At 59.6% G+C, this 16387-nt stretch overlaps 2 protein-coding genes across 2 annotated transcripts in view; one reads left to right on the plus strand and one right to left on the minus strand.

Moving 5' to 3' along the window:
• VOLCADRAFT_90942 (uncharacterized protein) overlaps positions 1 to 2623 on the minus strand; it is a gene marked incomplete at both ends in the record, with an annotated part of 15301 nt that extends 12678 nt beyond the window's left edge. The window contains 6 exons of the mRNA XM_002950563.1: positions 64 to 200; positions 683 to 831; positions 1118 to 1201; positions 1481 to 2161; positions 2230 to 2338; positions 2574 to 2623. Coding sequence (XP_002950609.1) covers positions 64 to 200; positions 683 to 831; positions 1118 to 1201; positions 1481 to 2161; positions 2230 to 2338; positions 2574 to 2623 — 1210 coding nt within the window. The remainder of the gene's footprint in view (positions 1 to 63; positions 201 to 682; positions 832 to 1117; positions 1202 to 1480; positions 2162 to 2229; positions 2339 to 2573) is intronic.
• Positions 2624 to 2909: 286 nt separating this feature from the next.
• Positions 2910 to 15567, plus strand: VOLCADRAFT_90943 (uncharacterized protein; the record flags this gene model as incomplete). Its single annotated transcript, XM_002950454.1, has 20 exons — positions 2910 to 3193; positions 3476 to 4304; positions 4717 to 4815; positions 5424 to 5519; positions 5892 to 6215; positions 6610 to 6864; positions 7270 to 7398; positions 8046 to 8495; positions 8748 to 8903; positions 9356 to 9456; positions 9920 to 10237; positions 10691 to 10939; positions 11024 to 11324; positions 11543 to 11734; positions 12205 to 12270; positions 12734 to 12961; positions 13450 to 13650; positions 13996 to 14127; positions 14462 to 14668; positions 15280 to 15567. The coding sequence occupies 20 exons, from the start codon at positions 2910 to 2912 to the stop codon at positions 15565 to 15567; spliced, it is 4905 nt and encodes a 1634-aa protein (XP_002950500.1).
• Positions 15568 to 16387: the final 820 nt, after the last annotated feature.

Raw genomic sequence — 16387 nt, forward strand, 5'->3', positions numbered from 1 at the left:
GTTGGGGGAAAAGACGAACTACGAGCGAGTGAAGGCAAGGCTGCTGCGGCAGATGTAACGGACCGGGGTGTGTGGGAGAGGCGGAACCAAGCGATGATGCGGGAGAGGGTTGTCCCAGAAGGTTCCCCAAAGGCGGCAGCCCTTTGGCTATTTCCCTTTCGAAAAATCGATGTGAGGTTGAGGTAAAGGCCAGGCGACGACTACGGCGGTGGTGGCGGTGGTGGTGGTGGTGTGGGGGGGGGGGGGATATTTTTGGCGGGGGAAGGTGCACGGGGCGAATGGAATGGAAGAAACCGCGGCGGGGAGAGGAAAAAGGAACTTCCTTAGACCGCAGACCGACTTTCCCATTCTCTTCAAACAACACATACATACATACATACATACATACATACATACATACATACATACACACATACATACATATATAGAAAGGCGGCTGGAACGGGCGGTTGGAACCCCGCGACACAACAGCCAGCCGCAGAAAGCACAGCAGATCCAGGCGCAAGGGCCCCAACAGCGGCGGCGGTGGATAACGGGCTTCTCCTCCCCGTTCGCTATTTTCCGGCCCTGGGCTCCCGGCTTAGAAACCCACAGTGTAATCTAAGTCATACATACATACATACATACATACATACATACATACATACATAGAAAACCCAGCCCCATGGAACCCGAAACCCACCTCAGCCCGGAGAACAGGACGGTGCGCTGCGCTCCCCAACCGCCACCGCGAGGACCACCAAGCGGGCGCGGGGCAGACCAGTCCTGCTCCCCGGACTGTACGGCCTCGTCCACGGTGCCGTACAGCATAGCCTCCGTCACCGGCAGCACCTGCTCTCGCGCATATCCACCCATCCATCCGTTAGTTCGTCTGTCTGTCTGTCTGTCTGTCTGTCTGTCTGCCAATTTGGCTGAGTCTGTCAGCCCGTTTGTCAATCGGCCACAGTTTGATCTTCCCGTTAAAAATTTAGACATCACGCCCGCCACGAACCGGACCGTCAGGGGCCGCTCACTCACTCACTACTCACTCACTCACTTACCCAACACGGAGTGACGAAGACACACACGCACACGCACTCTCTCTCTCCCGTCCCACACCCCGCCCATCCCGCCCCACCTTGACCACATGTCCGCCTGCCGAGTCCAGCAGTGCTCGCACCACACCGTGCTCCTCGGGCCGGAAGCCGGCCAACACGACGGCCTGGAAGGGGGGCCGGTGCCCAGTGACCCCGGGGGGAGGTAAGAGAGGAATCCGGGGGGCGCGGGTTTCCCTAAGAGCAAGCAGCAGCAGCAGCAGCACCAGCAGCAGCAGAAGCAGCAGTAATAACAGCAGTTGCATGGCTCCAGCAGTTGCAGGTTGCAGGGCCCTAGCAGTGTAGCAGCAGCACGAGGAAGGTATGTATGTCAGACGTCAGATGCAAATTGCAGACACGGGTCACGTACGGACGTCATAAGCCCCCAGAAGTCCAGACATCCGTACCTCGGGTCCGTACACCTCGCCCTCCTCCTCAGCCTCCACGTCAATCGACCCCGGGCCCAAACCCAGGACGGGGCCCCCAAGGGGGGGCTGCAGCGTGCTTTCCTCTGACAGGCGGTCTCCCCGCTGCTGCTGCTCGGCCCATGCCCCCTCCTCCTCCTCCTCCTCCTCCTCATCATCATCCTGCCCCTCTTCCTCCTCTTCCTGCCCTTCATCCTCGAGCTCATCATCCACGTCTGTAGCTCCTCTGCTCTTGTACTCCCCGTCATCCTGAACAGACCCGCGGATCCAATGCGGCTGCCGTTGCAGCTGCGGCATGTTGTGATCAGACCGCGCCTCCTGTCGTGTGGATGTTGCTGCAGAATTCAGAGGGTTTGTACGATGGTTTCGGAGTGGAGCTCCGGAATTATCCGCGGAGGGCGGCCAGGCTTGCAGCCCGCTTGAACCCAGGTTGACGCCTTCGGGGTCTACTTCTGTTGCGTCTAGCTGCCGCAGGGCCTCCCACACTTCCTCTTTTGTAAGGCCCATCTCCTTGTAGTACTGTTCGTCCAGTACGATATCGTCCAGGGAGGGGTTGTCCTCTGGCCGTTGTCGGTCGTTAGGGTCCTCTGGAAGCAAACGGAACCGTGGTTTTCTGTTGTACGGCTGGGGCTGCTGGGCCTGCTGATGCTGCTGGGTTTGCTGCTGTGTGGTTGCGAGTTGGGGAGGAGAAGAAGGCTGCTGCGGCTGCGAGGATGGAGAAGGAACGTTACGTGAGCTTTGGGCGCCGCTGCCGCCTGGCGTGGCGGGCGCGGCGGCGGCGCCAGATGTGGACAGCCGACCATGCCTAGCACCAAATTCGTTAAGGGTGGATCCAAAGGTCTGCACACGATATCCGGAGCGGGTCAAGGATGCACGCCGGCGGCGACGGGCGGTTTCGTGGGAGAATGCTCGCAAGCCGAATGGACCCTTGTAAGCAGGCCAGCGACACGCTTGAGTGGGGTTACATAGAATGACTTCCATCTCTTCAAATTGAAAAAATAAACTGGCTTCCTTTCAGGGGCGGCTGGCTCAATCGTGAAATGCCAAATCGTTTGCGGCCATCGAAACACCCTACCGGAAATTATCCAGCTCAGGCAAATTAGGATAATGTTCAAATAAATACATTTCCTTGCTAACTGTGCTTGCCTGTCGAGCTGAATTCCGAGAGGCCGTACGGCGTTACTGGAAGCCTGCTAAACGTCGACTTCGTGTAGAAGTTTAAGTTAAGCAGCCTCGTCATAAAACTGAACCCATATTATTCGTTAATTGCCAGCTCCGTCGCGGCGCATGGTCAACCCCCGCTGGTCAAACTGCTGGACAATGTCCCCAACAGCCAAAGCCGCTGACGCGTGTAGCAAACAAGTAGGCCCTTATAATCTATTAAATCGTTTTACAGCTGCATCGTGACTAAATGGCTAGCGAGGACCTCAACTTACGGGTCCAACAGCTGTCGCAGTCGCTCTTGGATAAAGAGCGCGATCTCGTAGCCAGCCGGAATAGCCATGCCTTCCTTAAACAAGACTTGGAAGCTGCACAAGCGCAGCTGTCAGCAGCCCGCGAGGAGCTGCGGAATGAAGCGACAAAAAACTCGCTATTGGAGCAGCGCCTCAAGCGCATAACAGACGAGCTGCAGCAGACCCGCAACGATCTGGCTAGCTCCGTATCGGAGCGTGACACGCTTAACCGAACACTTGGGTGGGTTTGGACCGAAGCCTTTGCATCACGCACCCCGGGGATGAAGGGCCCTCCTCTCTCCCTTTTGTTAACCCTGCTCCTTCCCCAGGGGGCCAAGCCCTGCATTCCCATCTTCCCTCTCTAGGCCCTGCTGGCTCACCCTTTCTCCTGTCCTTTCTGATTGTCCTTCCTCCCGGGCCCCCGCATCTCGCGCTAGGCACCTATTACTCCGTCACCTCCCACCGTCTCGGAAACATCACCGTTTTTCTTCTTCCCGTCCCCCCCTTCCCGCTACCTGCCCAGGCGCGTTCATGACCAGCTTAACAACCTTAAGTCAGAATCTGCGGCCAAGAGCCTCCAGATCACAGAACTCCAGCTCCATTACGATGGCGTCCTAGCTGCCAAGGAGGAGTCCATCCGCAGCCTTCAGGCGCTCCTAGACAGCCAGCAAAAGCAGCTTCTGGAGCAGCAAGCCGTATGGGAGGAACAGAAACGCAGTCTCAAGGCCAGTTTGGTGGACTCCTCCTCCGACAAGCGCGCCGCCGCAGGCCAGTTGGCGCTGGCACAGGCACAGGCCGTCGGCGCGGCGGCACAAGCCGCCGCGCTGGCGGACCTGCGCGCGAAGCTGGCCGCGGCTGAAACCGCGGCACTGAAAGCCGCGGAGCGGGAACACAAGCTTATTGAGTTACTGCGACACCGAGAACGTCAGGTCGTAAAGCTAAAGCAGAAGCGGAATAGCCAGAGCGGCGCCGCCGCCACCGCCGGCCGTAACACTGCTGGCGGCGCCGCCGCCCCCGTGGCAGCCGCCAGCCCCGGCTGCGGCAGTGGCGGTAAGCCACACCGCGAAGTCGTCGAAGACCGTGAACGCGGTGGAGCCGACGCTCTTGGCGGTGGCGGTGGACGCAGCGGCGGCGGGGGCGGTGTCAGCATCGCCGCACGGCTCGCCGGCGCCAGGGTTCTGTTCGCCGGAGGCGTTAGCAGCGAAGAGGACAGTTTCTTTGCGGACACAGCCACATCGCAAGAGATGAGTGCTGCTTCTCCGCTTCGACGATCTGGCACGACAACTGGCGGGTCCAAGGCGTCTTCGGCCCGGGACAGCTCCAGCAATAACTCCCTGCACCTGGCGTTGCAGGTAGGACAATCGAAAGTTCTAGCGACCGACAATCGAAAGTTCTAGCGACCAGGCCTTGTCAAGAGTCAGCAGACCACCAAGAAAACTGAAACACCTAACAGGCATATGGTCCGAAATCAAATGAGATTTTTTCCGGGCTTTAACAAAATGCCGGGAAACACGAGCAGCAGCGCAGCGGGCCTTGAAGCACTGCAGGTTTGTCCTCATATCGGCATGTGTATGGTGGACGAAAACACCGCATACCTGCGATGCCGCACGAACGGCAGCCCTCTGCACACGTTTCCACACACACACACACACTCTCTCTCTCCGGGACGTAGCCGCTCACATACCCATGCGATGCAACTGAGCGGCGCATCATCCTTTCCCCCGGGGGGGGTGATCCCCACGTCCCCCCGTGGGCCGCACGCAGGAGGAACGGCGGCGGCACGAGGCGGTCAGGTCCCGGCTGGCCTCTGCGGAGCGGGAAGCGGATGACTTGCGGACGCAGCTGTCCAGGCTGCGGGCTCAGGTGCGTGTCTGTTTTATCTTGTGTTAATAAGGGGGCTCCCCGTGAGTCATGGCCCTCCCAGGGCTTTGGAGAAAAAAAGCCGCAGACTTGGGTATGGATCCGGGGCGAGAGCAGATTCTGTGTACATCGGGCCGTCGTGGAAGCTTCTGGAATGGAAAGGAACGTTGTCAACCCTGTGGATAGGGTGCGAGTGGGAAGGGGTGTTCAACACACCGAGTTTGCTGTATGCAGGAGGTGAGGGAGGTGTGTGTTTCAGAGATATCGGTGATAAACTTAATGCCCGGTGCGGTGGCTGGGGGGTTAGGGTGGGAGGTTGGAGGGCTGATTGCCGGGGGTGCCTGGTAAGGACGACCGTGCGGGGCTGGGCTGGCAGGGCTGGGAAGAGGAATGGGCTGATGAGGGAAGGGGAGACGATCTACTGGACGATGGCCAGCCTTGTCTTCCTCCGCTAGGGCCTGAAAGCTGAATAATGCACCTGGCGAGCTTGGTAACGTTAATGGCGGGGATGATGAGCTGTCTCTCTACTTCTCCGTCGCTGTCATTGTCAACGACCTGCGTTCCTCGTTGCCTTGGTGGTGCTGGTGGTTATACACAAAATGCCGTTGCAGTTGGCGGAGGCGGCTGCTGCTGCTGCTGCCGGGTCTGGCGGAGGCTCCAACGTGCAGCTGGCGGATGAGCTGCTGCGTGCGCACCGCAAGATTCAGGTAGCGACGTTGTGTGTGTGTGTGTGTGTGTGTGTGTGTGTAAGGGCGGGGAGCCGGAGGTCCTGTTCTCAAAGGAGAGAGAGAGAGAGGAATGGCGGGATCGAAGTCCTGTGTGCCCTGCGATTTGTGCCCTGCAATCTGTGCTGCAATCTGCAGCCAGCAAAGAAGGAAGCACTTCTATTTGCATCCGCTGCAACGCAGCCGGTCATTTACCGACACTGTTGTCTGGTGTGGTCGGTTGCTGGCAGTTGGGATCCCCCCATGATCCGTCCCCGACATCGGTGTTATCCCTTCTTCACTCAATCCTCCCCTTCCCACCTAATCCACTGTCCTCCCTCTCTGGTAACTACTGACTTCCCGCCTTCCTGACAGGAGCTTGAAACCCAGCTCAGACGGGCGAGGGACGGAGTCGTCATGGCCGCGTCCGAAGCCGCGGCGTCCACCTCTCCCACAGTCAGCGCCTCCCGGGTCGGCGGCGGCACCCCCGACGGCAGTGGCAGCGGCGGCGCCGCCGACCTGCTGACGCCGCTGGAGCATCTGGCCCTTGTACGGCAGCGGCTGGTACGGCAACGGCAGGAGTTCGAGCAGTTGCTGGAGCGCGTTGTGGCGGGCGATGCGGTGTTGCTGCGTAGCGCTCCTGGCGGGGTGCTGATGCCGGAGGACGTCAAGGGCCTTATGGAAAGGCACCTCTCCAGGGTGGGTGGGTGGGTGGGTATGTGCGGTTCTGCATCATCCCCCCGTGTGTGTGTGTGTGTGTTTTGCACGATTGGGTCACGAAGACGCGCGTGCAATGCCTGCCCTGTTACCGCCGCCATCACCACAACCCATCATCCGCATCTCTATCAACAACAGATACAGACACCTTACGGCCCCGACCCCACCTCCTCCATCCCTCTTGTCCACCAGTCTCCCTTTAATCATCCTCCCCCCTGCCCCTCTCTTTGGACAACGCTGGCAGTTCATTTCTGGTTTCCTTGCATGTAATCCCCCTCCCCCTCCCTCGGCAGCACCTTCACTCGTTCGTGGTTCGTCTTTCCCCCTCCCGCTCCACATCCCGCTCAATATCCCGCCATACCCCTCTTTTCCGCAGATCGACACGCTGGCGTCCATGTCAGCTCTTCCGGAGGGACGTCGCCTTGGTGACCCCCTAGGCGGTGGCTTCTGCGGCGGCGGCAGCCAAAGCCAAGGCCATCAGAACCCAGGCCAGCATCAGCAGCAGTACCAGCACAGTCTGTTTGTGGTTCGAGCGGCGTGGAGTACCCTGCGGCGGGCGCTGATGTCGTTGCAGGAGGGGGTGTCGTCCTCGCTGGACGTCAAGGCCAACCCCGCGGTAGCCTACCTGCAGGTGGGAGCTGGAGGGGGAAGGAGTGCGATCAAGGGAGGGAAGGGAAGGGAAGGGAAGGGAAGGGAAGGGAAGGGAAGGGAAGGGAAGGGAAGGGAAGGGAAGGGAAGGGAAGGGAAGGGAAGGGAAGGGAAGGGAAGGGAAGGGAAGGGAAGGGAAGGGAAGGGAAGGGAAGGGAAGGGAAGGGAAGGGAAGGGAAGGGAAGGGAAGGGGAGGGGAGGAAAGGGCGGCCTGCTGCACAGCTCACTCCATCCGTCCTGTCTTTTCCCTTCACCCATCCTGTCTTTTCTGCCTGGTCTATCTGTATTTTTTAGGCGTTTCGCTTGCTTTCCAGACTTGCTTTTTTTGTCCATACGCCCTTTGTTGCCTGCCTATTGATCTGCTGCCGTCCGCCTTTCCTTGCGCCAGGGGGCCGACTTCCTGTCCCGCATCATGCGCGAGTGGACTGTGGGCGACAAGGTGGCGCTGGATACGGCAGTGGAGAGCTCCATGAGCGCAGCGGTGGCGCTGGTGCAGGAGGCGGCGACGCGGTTGCAGGTACGCGGCGCTCCGGCAAGCACAACGGAGGTAAAAGAAAGGAAGAAGCGGTCTCCGGACGAAAGCACGAGGGCACGAAGCTACCGGCATGAAAAGGAATTCTCCTCAAGGGAACAGTTGCGGGATGGATAGTTACCGAAATCGATGGCAAGGTGACAAGCGGACCCAGATAGGAACCAATCGTGATTGAGCCGGCAAACAGGACATAATGTGTGAGTGGCGCGCCCGAGTATTGTTCCAACACGAACCGATCTCCGGGTAGTAGCGACGGCGTGTGGGAGACGAAAACCCATTGGGTTGGGTACCCTGCTGGGAGAGGGGTGGGTTGGGGTGCGAGCGACGCCGTGCTGAGGCCAACGGTTTTCCGTCTTCCTTCGTACGCACAAGTCACACACACACATGGCATGCCAACCTCGACCCTCTTTCTCTCGGCGCAGTTCATCATGCAGCAATACACGCGCATGCATGACCGTGTCCTCGGGGAAAACCCCCTGGGGGAAAACCCCTCTCCCATGTCCATCCGAGCGGTCTTCCCCCCTATCCCTGTTTACCGCATCGCTTATCCATAAACAAACCCACATATGCACGCATATTTTTGCCATGTTGCCTCCACGCCTGCCTCAAACCTCCTCTTCCTCCCCGCCCAGGCCCATGCCGTAGATTCGGGTGTGGTACGGCAGCAACTTCAGGAGGCGCAGGACGAAGTGGCTCAGTTGCGGCTAACTAATAACATGGTGCAGGCGGAGGGCGATCGCCGTCTTGCGGAGAAGCGGGTAGAGTTGGAAGAGCTACGGAGCGCGATGGAGCGGGCACGGTCGGAGGCGGCGGTAGCGCAGGCGAGTGGTTGTGTGGGTCGGGAGGCGAGTGGTTGTGTGGGTCGGGAGGCGAGTGGTTATGTGGGTCGGGAGGCGAGTGGTTGTGTGGGTCGGGAGGCGAGTGGTTATGTGGGTCGGGAGGCGAGTGGTTATGTTGGGGGTTCGAAAGAGGATAACGAGGGCATGGGGTTCCAGGAGGCTCGAGGGTGGAGGCACCCCGCGCGGCCGCGTGATCGTAATCACTTCAGGAGGCTGGGCTGGGCGGTTTGGATGGTTTGGAAGGTTTGGATGACCGCTGACCCAGCCGGAAGCAAGGAGGGCCCACCAACTTGCTCCCTCCACTGCGCACTCCACCTACAGTCATTCACACTCACACGTCCTGCATGAAAGCCGCCGGCTCTGTTAGAGGGCGTTACAGCCGCCGGCTCTGTTAGAGGGCGTTACAGCCCCCGGCTCTGTTAGAGGGCGTTACAGCCGCCGGCCCAGGGATTCTGGTCCCACGTTCCTGTACCCTGGGGTACTGCGGTACTGCAGAAAGAGGCGGCTGCGCGTCTGAGCGAGTTGGAGGCGGCCCGGACCCGAGCGGAGGCGGCCGAGGCGGCTGTGCAGCGGGCCGAGGCGGCGGCGGCAGCGGCAGATGCGGAGCGCAACCGGCTGCGAAAGAACCTGACGGCGCTGGAGGGAGACAAGGTGGGTGCGGATCCTGGACTTTGACGATTTTCTCCCTAGGCGCTAGTTTACTTTCGCACATCACACATTGCGTCTTTTTTCCCCTCTCTTTCTTTCTCTCGCTCGCTCGATCTCCCTCTCTTTCCTTCCTCTTCGTGACTCTCAGTTCAACGACTAGAGGACGATAATGGCCTTGCGTTTGACTGCCTTGCTCCTTTGCTTCTCCCGATTCAGTTTCAATGCACAGAGTATATGTGCCGGGTGGTGGTGGTGGAAAGGTAGGCCCTCTTCCCCCATAAGCATCCGAGTAAGAGCCTTGAACTCCAACCCGCCTCGCCGGCCCTCCTGTCCTTATTGGCACTCGATCCTCTGCTCCCTGCATGTTTATTTCCCCTCTCCCTCTTCTGCACCCCCCCCGGTGCCCGCTCGGCCGCCCGCCCGCGCACACATGGCTGCCCCTGACAAGTGTGCAGGGCAGTGCCGAGGCCGCTGCTCACTCCAGGGAGGAGGAGCGAATGAAGCTGATGCGAGCACTGAGTGACGCGAACGCCACTATTGCGCTGCTGCACGACAGGTGTGCTTGTGTGTGTATGTGTGTGTGCGTTTGTGCGTTTTGTAAGCTGCTTGTGTGGGTGTGGGAAAAGGTTAGAACGGCATTACCAGAAGGAAAAAAAGAGCTCGGGGGCTGGTTTTTGTGTATGTACGTGTGTGTGTGCGTGTCGGAAGTGACCATCGCCTACGTATGTATGTGTATGTGTATCGTTGTGTATTGTATTAGACCGGGCCTAACGCTGAACCTTGGCGGGAGGAAGCAATGGCCCTCATCTATGGAGGCCTGCGCACACAAACACGCGCACACGCAGTGTTCTTCGCTTCACCTGTCTTTCCCTGTGCGCCTTGGGCATGAGCGGTGTTGCGCTTCCCTTCCTTGAAAAGTGTCCACACATCCCCACCCCCCTCAAATCCCCCCCCCCCACCACCCGCACTGCTTCCCCTCCAAATTCTAAACCCCACGTGTTCATTGCTTCACGCTTCAGGCTGGATGCCTACCAGGCTGTCGGCAACAGCCAGATCAACGCCCTCAAACATAAGATCCGTGACGTGGTCACCGCGCTGGAGTCGCCCAGCCTGCCGCAGCTCCATGCCATGATGGTGACGGCGGCTGCCGACGGCGACGCGGCCGCCGCTGCAGCAGACGGCGCCGACCTGGCGGCAGCGGCGGCGGCGGGCGTGGGGCCGGTTCGCATCATCGCCACCACCACCGCCGCCGCCAACAACAGCGGCACTCCGCGACGCGCGGCCAGGCGGCCGGGGGGTGTCCTGTCGGAGACCTCTCTGAACTCCCTGGCGCTGGGGTAGGTGGGATCCGGAAGACTGCGGTAGCGTTAGCGCACATGAGAGAGCACACATAGATGACCAAGAGGACTCGGCTTGAAGACCCAGCTTGTGCAAACCCTAAAGAGAGGGACTCGCACAAAGGAACGGAAAAATACTCCGTGAGAGGGCTCAAAATTTACACACATAACGGCACAACGAGACTATGTCTATGACTATGTTTCTGACTATGTCTATGACTATGACTATGACATAGTCGCGAAGAGGATAAATGGATACGCGTTGTCTGTCTCGAAACCCTCTGCGTGTCTCTCAAGACCTCAGTCTCTCAGACCTTTTTGAACCCATGCGAAATGAAGCACTAGGGTTGCTTTCTTTGGCGCCGTAGCTGCGCGCGCCACACGCACACACACACACACACACGGTTTCGGAGCTGTTTTTATTGTCGTCTGGTCCCGTGTACCCAAAAACAGGATTCGGACGCCAAGCAACGGCGGCGCTGCCGCCGAAGGCGGCGCAGACGATCCGATCGCTGTGAGCGGCAGCCTGGTGGCGGCGCTGGACTCCGCCGCCGTCAGCTGCAGCGCCGCACTTCACCGCCTGGCGCTTCTGGAAATGGCGCACCACGACGTGGATCGCGGCGTTGCGGCGGTTGCGGCGGTGCGGGCGCAGCTGGCGAGCGCCACGGCGGAGATGGCCGCGGGCAGGTGGATGGTGGATGGGTGAGGGGTAGGGACAGCAGGCGTGATGTGGTGTGAGCATGTGTACTTAGCTGACATGGTGGCGTGATGTGGTGTGGTGCACAGGGTTTCCTTCGGCGATGTCCTCCTCACGGAGCTGCTACACATGCTGGATGACTCCGCAAGCATGCCCTTCGCCGGCGGCGCGGCGGTGGCGAGTCAAGGGCCGTCACCGGCCCATGGGTCGGCTGGGTTGCACACGCCGCGCGCGAAGAGCGCCTCCTCGGCCCCATGGGCCGGCGGCGGCGGTGGCGGCGGCACGTGCAGTGCAATGGCACTGCGGGCTCAGCTGGCTGTTGCACGGGACCAGAGCCAGCACTTGATGCGGCACCTGAAAAACATGGAGGGGCTGCTGCTGGCACTCAAGGTGGGGCTGGTTGTAGGATTGAGGGAAGCGGCGAGTAAACAGGGAAACAGCGGGAAAAGAAGGGAGTGAGGGAAGGTACCAGTACTGGTAAAATCCAAAATCCCAAACCCTAAAGACTAAAACACTAAGTACCAGTACTGGTACTGGTGTTGAATGAGGTGTTGCTACTGATCTCTACACCCTCATCCCTGCCCTCCGACTCTTCCATCCATGCTCAGTCCGCGTTGCCCGAGTGGCTTGAGCTCGCCACCGCCCGTCTGTCCGCCCGACACCGCACGGAGCTCAGTCGGCTGCGGGGCACCCTGGGGGGGCAGCTGGCGGCGCTGCGACGGGACCTGCGGGACATGAAAGCCAGCTGCCACGCCACCTTGGCGGACACGGCGGCGGCGGCCGAGGAGGCGCTACAGCAGGTGCGTCGTGGTGGCGGTGATGGGGGTGATGGGGGTGGTGTGATGGTGATAGTGGTAGTAGTGGCGGGATTGTCGTTGAGAGCAGGCAGACGACGACATGTGGGTGTTGGGGTGAAAATGGATTGGAACAGATAAGAAAAACGCAGCATAGGAAGGTCAGCGAAGACGGGGTCACGCCCACCTGGGGAGGGGGGAGGTGTTGGGAACACTTTTTACTGTGATGTGTTGTGTCGTTGCCGAAAAGGAGGTTTGGAAAGGGTTTTGGAGGCGCGTGCATGAATGGGGGGATGGAGTATTCAGTTAGTGTACCTCCCCTTCGGTTTCCCTTTAGGGGATGAAGTCATCCCCTTTAGGGGAACCAAAGGGGAAGCATGCCATTTTCATGCCGCAAGTGTTTACCCCTTGGCCTAGCCTGGTCTGGCCCAATTGATGGCCCGACCTGGCCTGGCCTCGGCCATTGCCCTTCACAGCTGGACATAAGCTCTTTTAGTCGGCGTCGCTACGTTACAAGTTACAAGTTCCGCACACAAGTGCGGGTGTGTCCGTAAAACCGGGGGGGCCATGGCCAGCGGCGCGTCGGTAATGCGCCGTGAATGTCCCCATGGTGCCCTTCCACCCTTCCACCGCCTGGGCACCCGCCCCCCTCTTGCCCTGGCAGCAGCTTCACTCGTTTGTGGTTCGTCTTTCCCCCCCCTGCAGGCACGTCGTATGGCTGCCGCCGCTGACCTGGATCGCACCGAGGCCGCCAAACACCTGGAACACCTCACTGAGGATCTAAACAACCTCAGCGACAATATATCCACCGTTGCTGCCACTACTGCTGCTGCCACCGCCGCCGCCACCGCCACCGCCGTCGACGGGTCCTCAGCACCACATCCAATACACACCAATACCGCCGCTACTGCAACGTCGCCGGCTCCAGCTTCTCCGTCCGCTACCGCTACGGCGCGCGGTGCAGCATTCGGCGGGGCCAGCGGCGGCGACGACGACGGCGCGCAGCCGGGCGGCCTGTCGTACACCTTGGTCCGCACGGTGGTGTCGGCGGCGCGTGTGCTCCCGGACCTCCGCGCCAGCTGTGAAAAAATTCGGCGTGACGTCGTAATTCTGGTCGCGGAGCGAGACCGGGTGCGGGCCGCCGCCGTCGCCGCCGTCGCCAATACGACATTGGTCGTACGGTCGGTGGCGGAGGCAACGCCGCTACCGGAGGTGCTTGTGCTAGCGTTGCTGGTAAGGAGCGCTGAGTAGTGGCTTGTTGGCGGCAGGATGCTGGTGTGGGTAATGCTTGTCGGCAAACCTCTTCTCCAACGAATGCCTCTGGGGCATGTGCAGTACCGGGCGCGATATGGGCGTTTGGAGAAGGGAAGAAGTGGGTTTTGCCCACGTTGCCGTCCCCCCGGCCACCGTTGGTTGGGGGTTGCGGATTGTGGGTACGTCATCTGCATTACCTCATGGACATCTCTGCTCTCTGTGAGGCAGTGCAGTCCCTCTTACCCCCTCTCACCCTTTTTTCCCAAAGAAATCACAATGCCCCAGCGCGGCTCCCTCAAGACCGCAAGAACCCCTTGTTATCTTCCGTTTTTATCATCTTACGAGTCTTATGCCTCCTCTTGATCCCCGCTCCCCTTCCATTTTGCCTTCGTTCGTCCCTTTCGTATCCCTCTTTTTCTTATCCCTCCCCTTCTCCTCCTCCTTTACGCGTAATATGTATCCTTCAGAACCAGCTCACCTCTCCGGAGCAGGGCCTTACGCCCTTCTGGTGCGCCAAGCTGCGGGAGTGCGTGGCGGCGCAGATGGCGGCGGCCCAGGCGGCCGCTGCGGAGGGGGTGGTGAAGTTGCAGGTGGAGCCGCTGCGCCTTGATGTGGACCGTCTCAACAGCGAACTGAAGGCCTCCAAGCGCAGAATCGCGCTGCTGCAGGTGGGCCGGGCCACCGTTTGCTCCCGTCCCCCGGTCGTTTCCCCGTCCTCCTCCTCCTCTCCCTTCCCTCTCCTCTGCCACCTCCGCACCCTCCAATTAAAACTCATGACACCGTCTCCAATTTTTATTAAAATTATTTACGTCATGTACGCCGACACTCTCCCCTGGGGGCGCCTCTGTCAACCCCCGAATCTTCACCTATCCCGTTCCGCACTGTCCCCATTCCTTAGGCGTGATCGGTGATTTCCAAAACCAGCAACAAAATTCGTGATTCGTGAGATTCGGTGGTGGGAATCCGTCCTTGCTTCGCATCGTCATCAACAAACAAAACCTCCCAATCCATAGGCCCAGGCTGCTCGCTTTCTTGAGGACAGCGGCACGGCTCTGGAATCGTGCCGGAGGGCTGCGGGCGAGGCGGCTGCTGCGGTGCTGGATTCCGTCATGGCGGGAGTGCGGGAGGAGGTAGCGGCTGTGCGGGTAGGTTTGGGAGGAGCCTTTAGTGAAGGTAGAGGCTGGTGGAGGCTCGCCTTAAATTGTGAAAAGAGCCTCTGCACTCGTTTAAAACAAAGCCGATGATGACGCATCAAATGAACGGCCGCTTGGTAAGAAGCTGCCTCCTCATTTTGCACAAACAGGATGAAGACATCCCGGTCATGAACCGGACATGGGTGTTAGACACAACGCATGCGGTTATACCGACTCAACACATACACATACACAACACACATGCACCGCCTCCACCCTCGGCTCCACGCCGGTTCTTCTGCATCGCCCCTCTCTCTGTCTCTCTCTCCCATCGCCCGGCCAACAGTCGCAAGTAGCTGAATTGGAATCGGACAGCTCAGACGTGCTTCGAAAGACCAACGCCGCGTGGTCTGAGCAGCTGGCGACGGTGCGGGCCAGCAGCTCGGCAGCGGTGGCGGCGCTGGAGGAGAGTGTCACCGTGCTGCAGTCGCAGTTGGGCAGTGAGGCGGATGCATACGATGCACTCAAGGCGGAGAGCGAAGCGGCGGTAAAGGTACGTGTACAATATCTGCTGCTGCTGACGTGGGTTCGGGCCTGAGGAGGCCGCTGGATGCTGAGTTGCGCTGGGGGCCTGGAGTGGAGTGGGGTGGGGTGGGCTTGAGGTGGGCTAGGGTGGGCTAGGGTGGAGCGGGGTCGGGTCAGGGGGAAGTGCAGGGGAGCGTATCGCGGCGGCGCAGCCACTCTCACAACGCTGGCCCCAGGATTCCGAGTGCGGGGCGCACTCCAGGGCACCATGTACTGGAGCTACCGCGCGTCATGCGAGCACTCCCCCTAACCTACCGCCTCTTGGGGGACCTTGAATTTGAAAGGAAAACCTTGTATTTGTCAACATCATCCATATCTGAATCTTTACCCAGGTCATAACACTTACTTTGCTTAATCCTAGGAAAAGTTTATGCCCCGAATTCCGGTTGAACCTGGCGAATGGGATAGACCTTTTGCCTTATAATACGAGCCCTAGCTGCGCCTGAATGCACCAATACCTTTGCGTCCATGCAATAAAGCCTTGACCGGTCACTTCAGTTCAACCCTAAGCCTTCCATGGGGCATCTATCTATCTATCTATCCATCTATGACCGGAATGTGGCACTCGGTGTCTTACAGGAGGCGGCTGCTCGTGTGGCGGCGGAGGAGCAGCGCCTGCGCACCCTAGCCGCCGAACTGGCGGCGGCCAAGGAACGCTTGACGGCGCTCGAGGCGGCGGAGACCACTTTGGAGGGTGAGAACCGCGGACTTCGCAAGGCGCTGCGGCAGCGGGAGATGCTGGCTATGGGGCTGATGCAACAGCAGCAACAGGACGAAGAGCAACAACAGCAGCAGCAGCGCCAACGTTCCGGGGCAGGAGTAGCTTTCACTTCGCGCGGTGGAATGCGGGACTCCACAGGGGCGTGAGTTGTATGAGTGCGTGGGAGGGGGACCCAACGACTGGACAAAAATCGAGGGATGATGGAGGGAAGGGGTTGAAGGGGTTCGTTCAGGTGCGGAGCGCGGCGGAGGCGATGGCGGTGATGGAGAGGGAAAAGGTGGGTGGTTAGGGGTTGCGAGTGGAGAGACTTCGGGGTGGCGTTGTGAGTGGAAGTGGAGAGGGCGATAAAGGGGGCCAGCCAGCACTGAGTGATGCCTGTATGTGGTTGACCGGGTGGAAGAGCAAACGCCTTCGTGTGTGGAGACAAAGGGTTTCAGTTCTTTTTCAGGAAACCTCGAAGTAACGAGGTGGGGGGGAAGATGACAAAGATATGCGCTTAACTGAGCGATACTGTGGTATAACAGTTTATTACATACTCGTCTACTCGACCATAATGACAAGTGTGGGTGGGGACTGGGGAGGCACATCATGGGTTTTTGCTTGACTTGGTGTTTGCACAACGGCTTCTTGAGAAATTTGTTGTACGCCAACGAAGGGATGAAAAGGGATGAAAGTCCACCGCGCCAGATCCTTACGGATGCGCCACGGAAGAGACAGGCGCTGTCAAGCGCTTAAACATCCCAACCTGCTGCGCGACATAACTGCGTATTGGAGGAAAAAGGTGTTAATTCATCGAATGTGGGGGGGCCATGCAAAGCAAAACGCGGTTTCAACGCAACCGGGCGCAGTGGGGTTGGGATCCAGGAAATCGCAACAACCGAGCCGGTGTTGAAAGATGATAGACGAAGTTGGAGTGCGCCTGCCGCCTGTGGGTGGGTGAGGTGGTGTCCGTGCCTTGACCGCCCA

Source organism: Volvox carteri (assembly GCF_000143455.1).
Source record: "Volvox carteri f. nagariensis unplaced genomic scaffold VOLCAscaffold_19, whole genome shotgun sequence".
NCBI classification, from domain to species: domain Eukaryota; kingdom Viridiplantae; phylum Chlorophyta; class Chlorophyceae; order Chlamydomonadales; family Volvocaceae; genus Volvox; species Volvox carteri.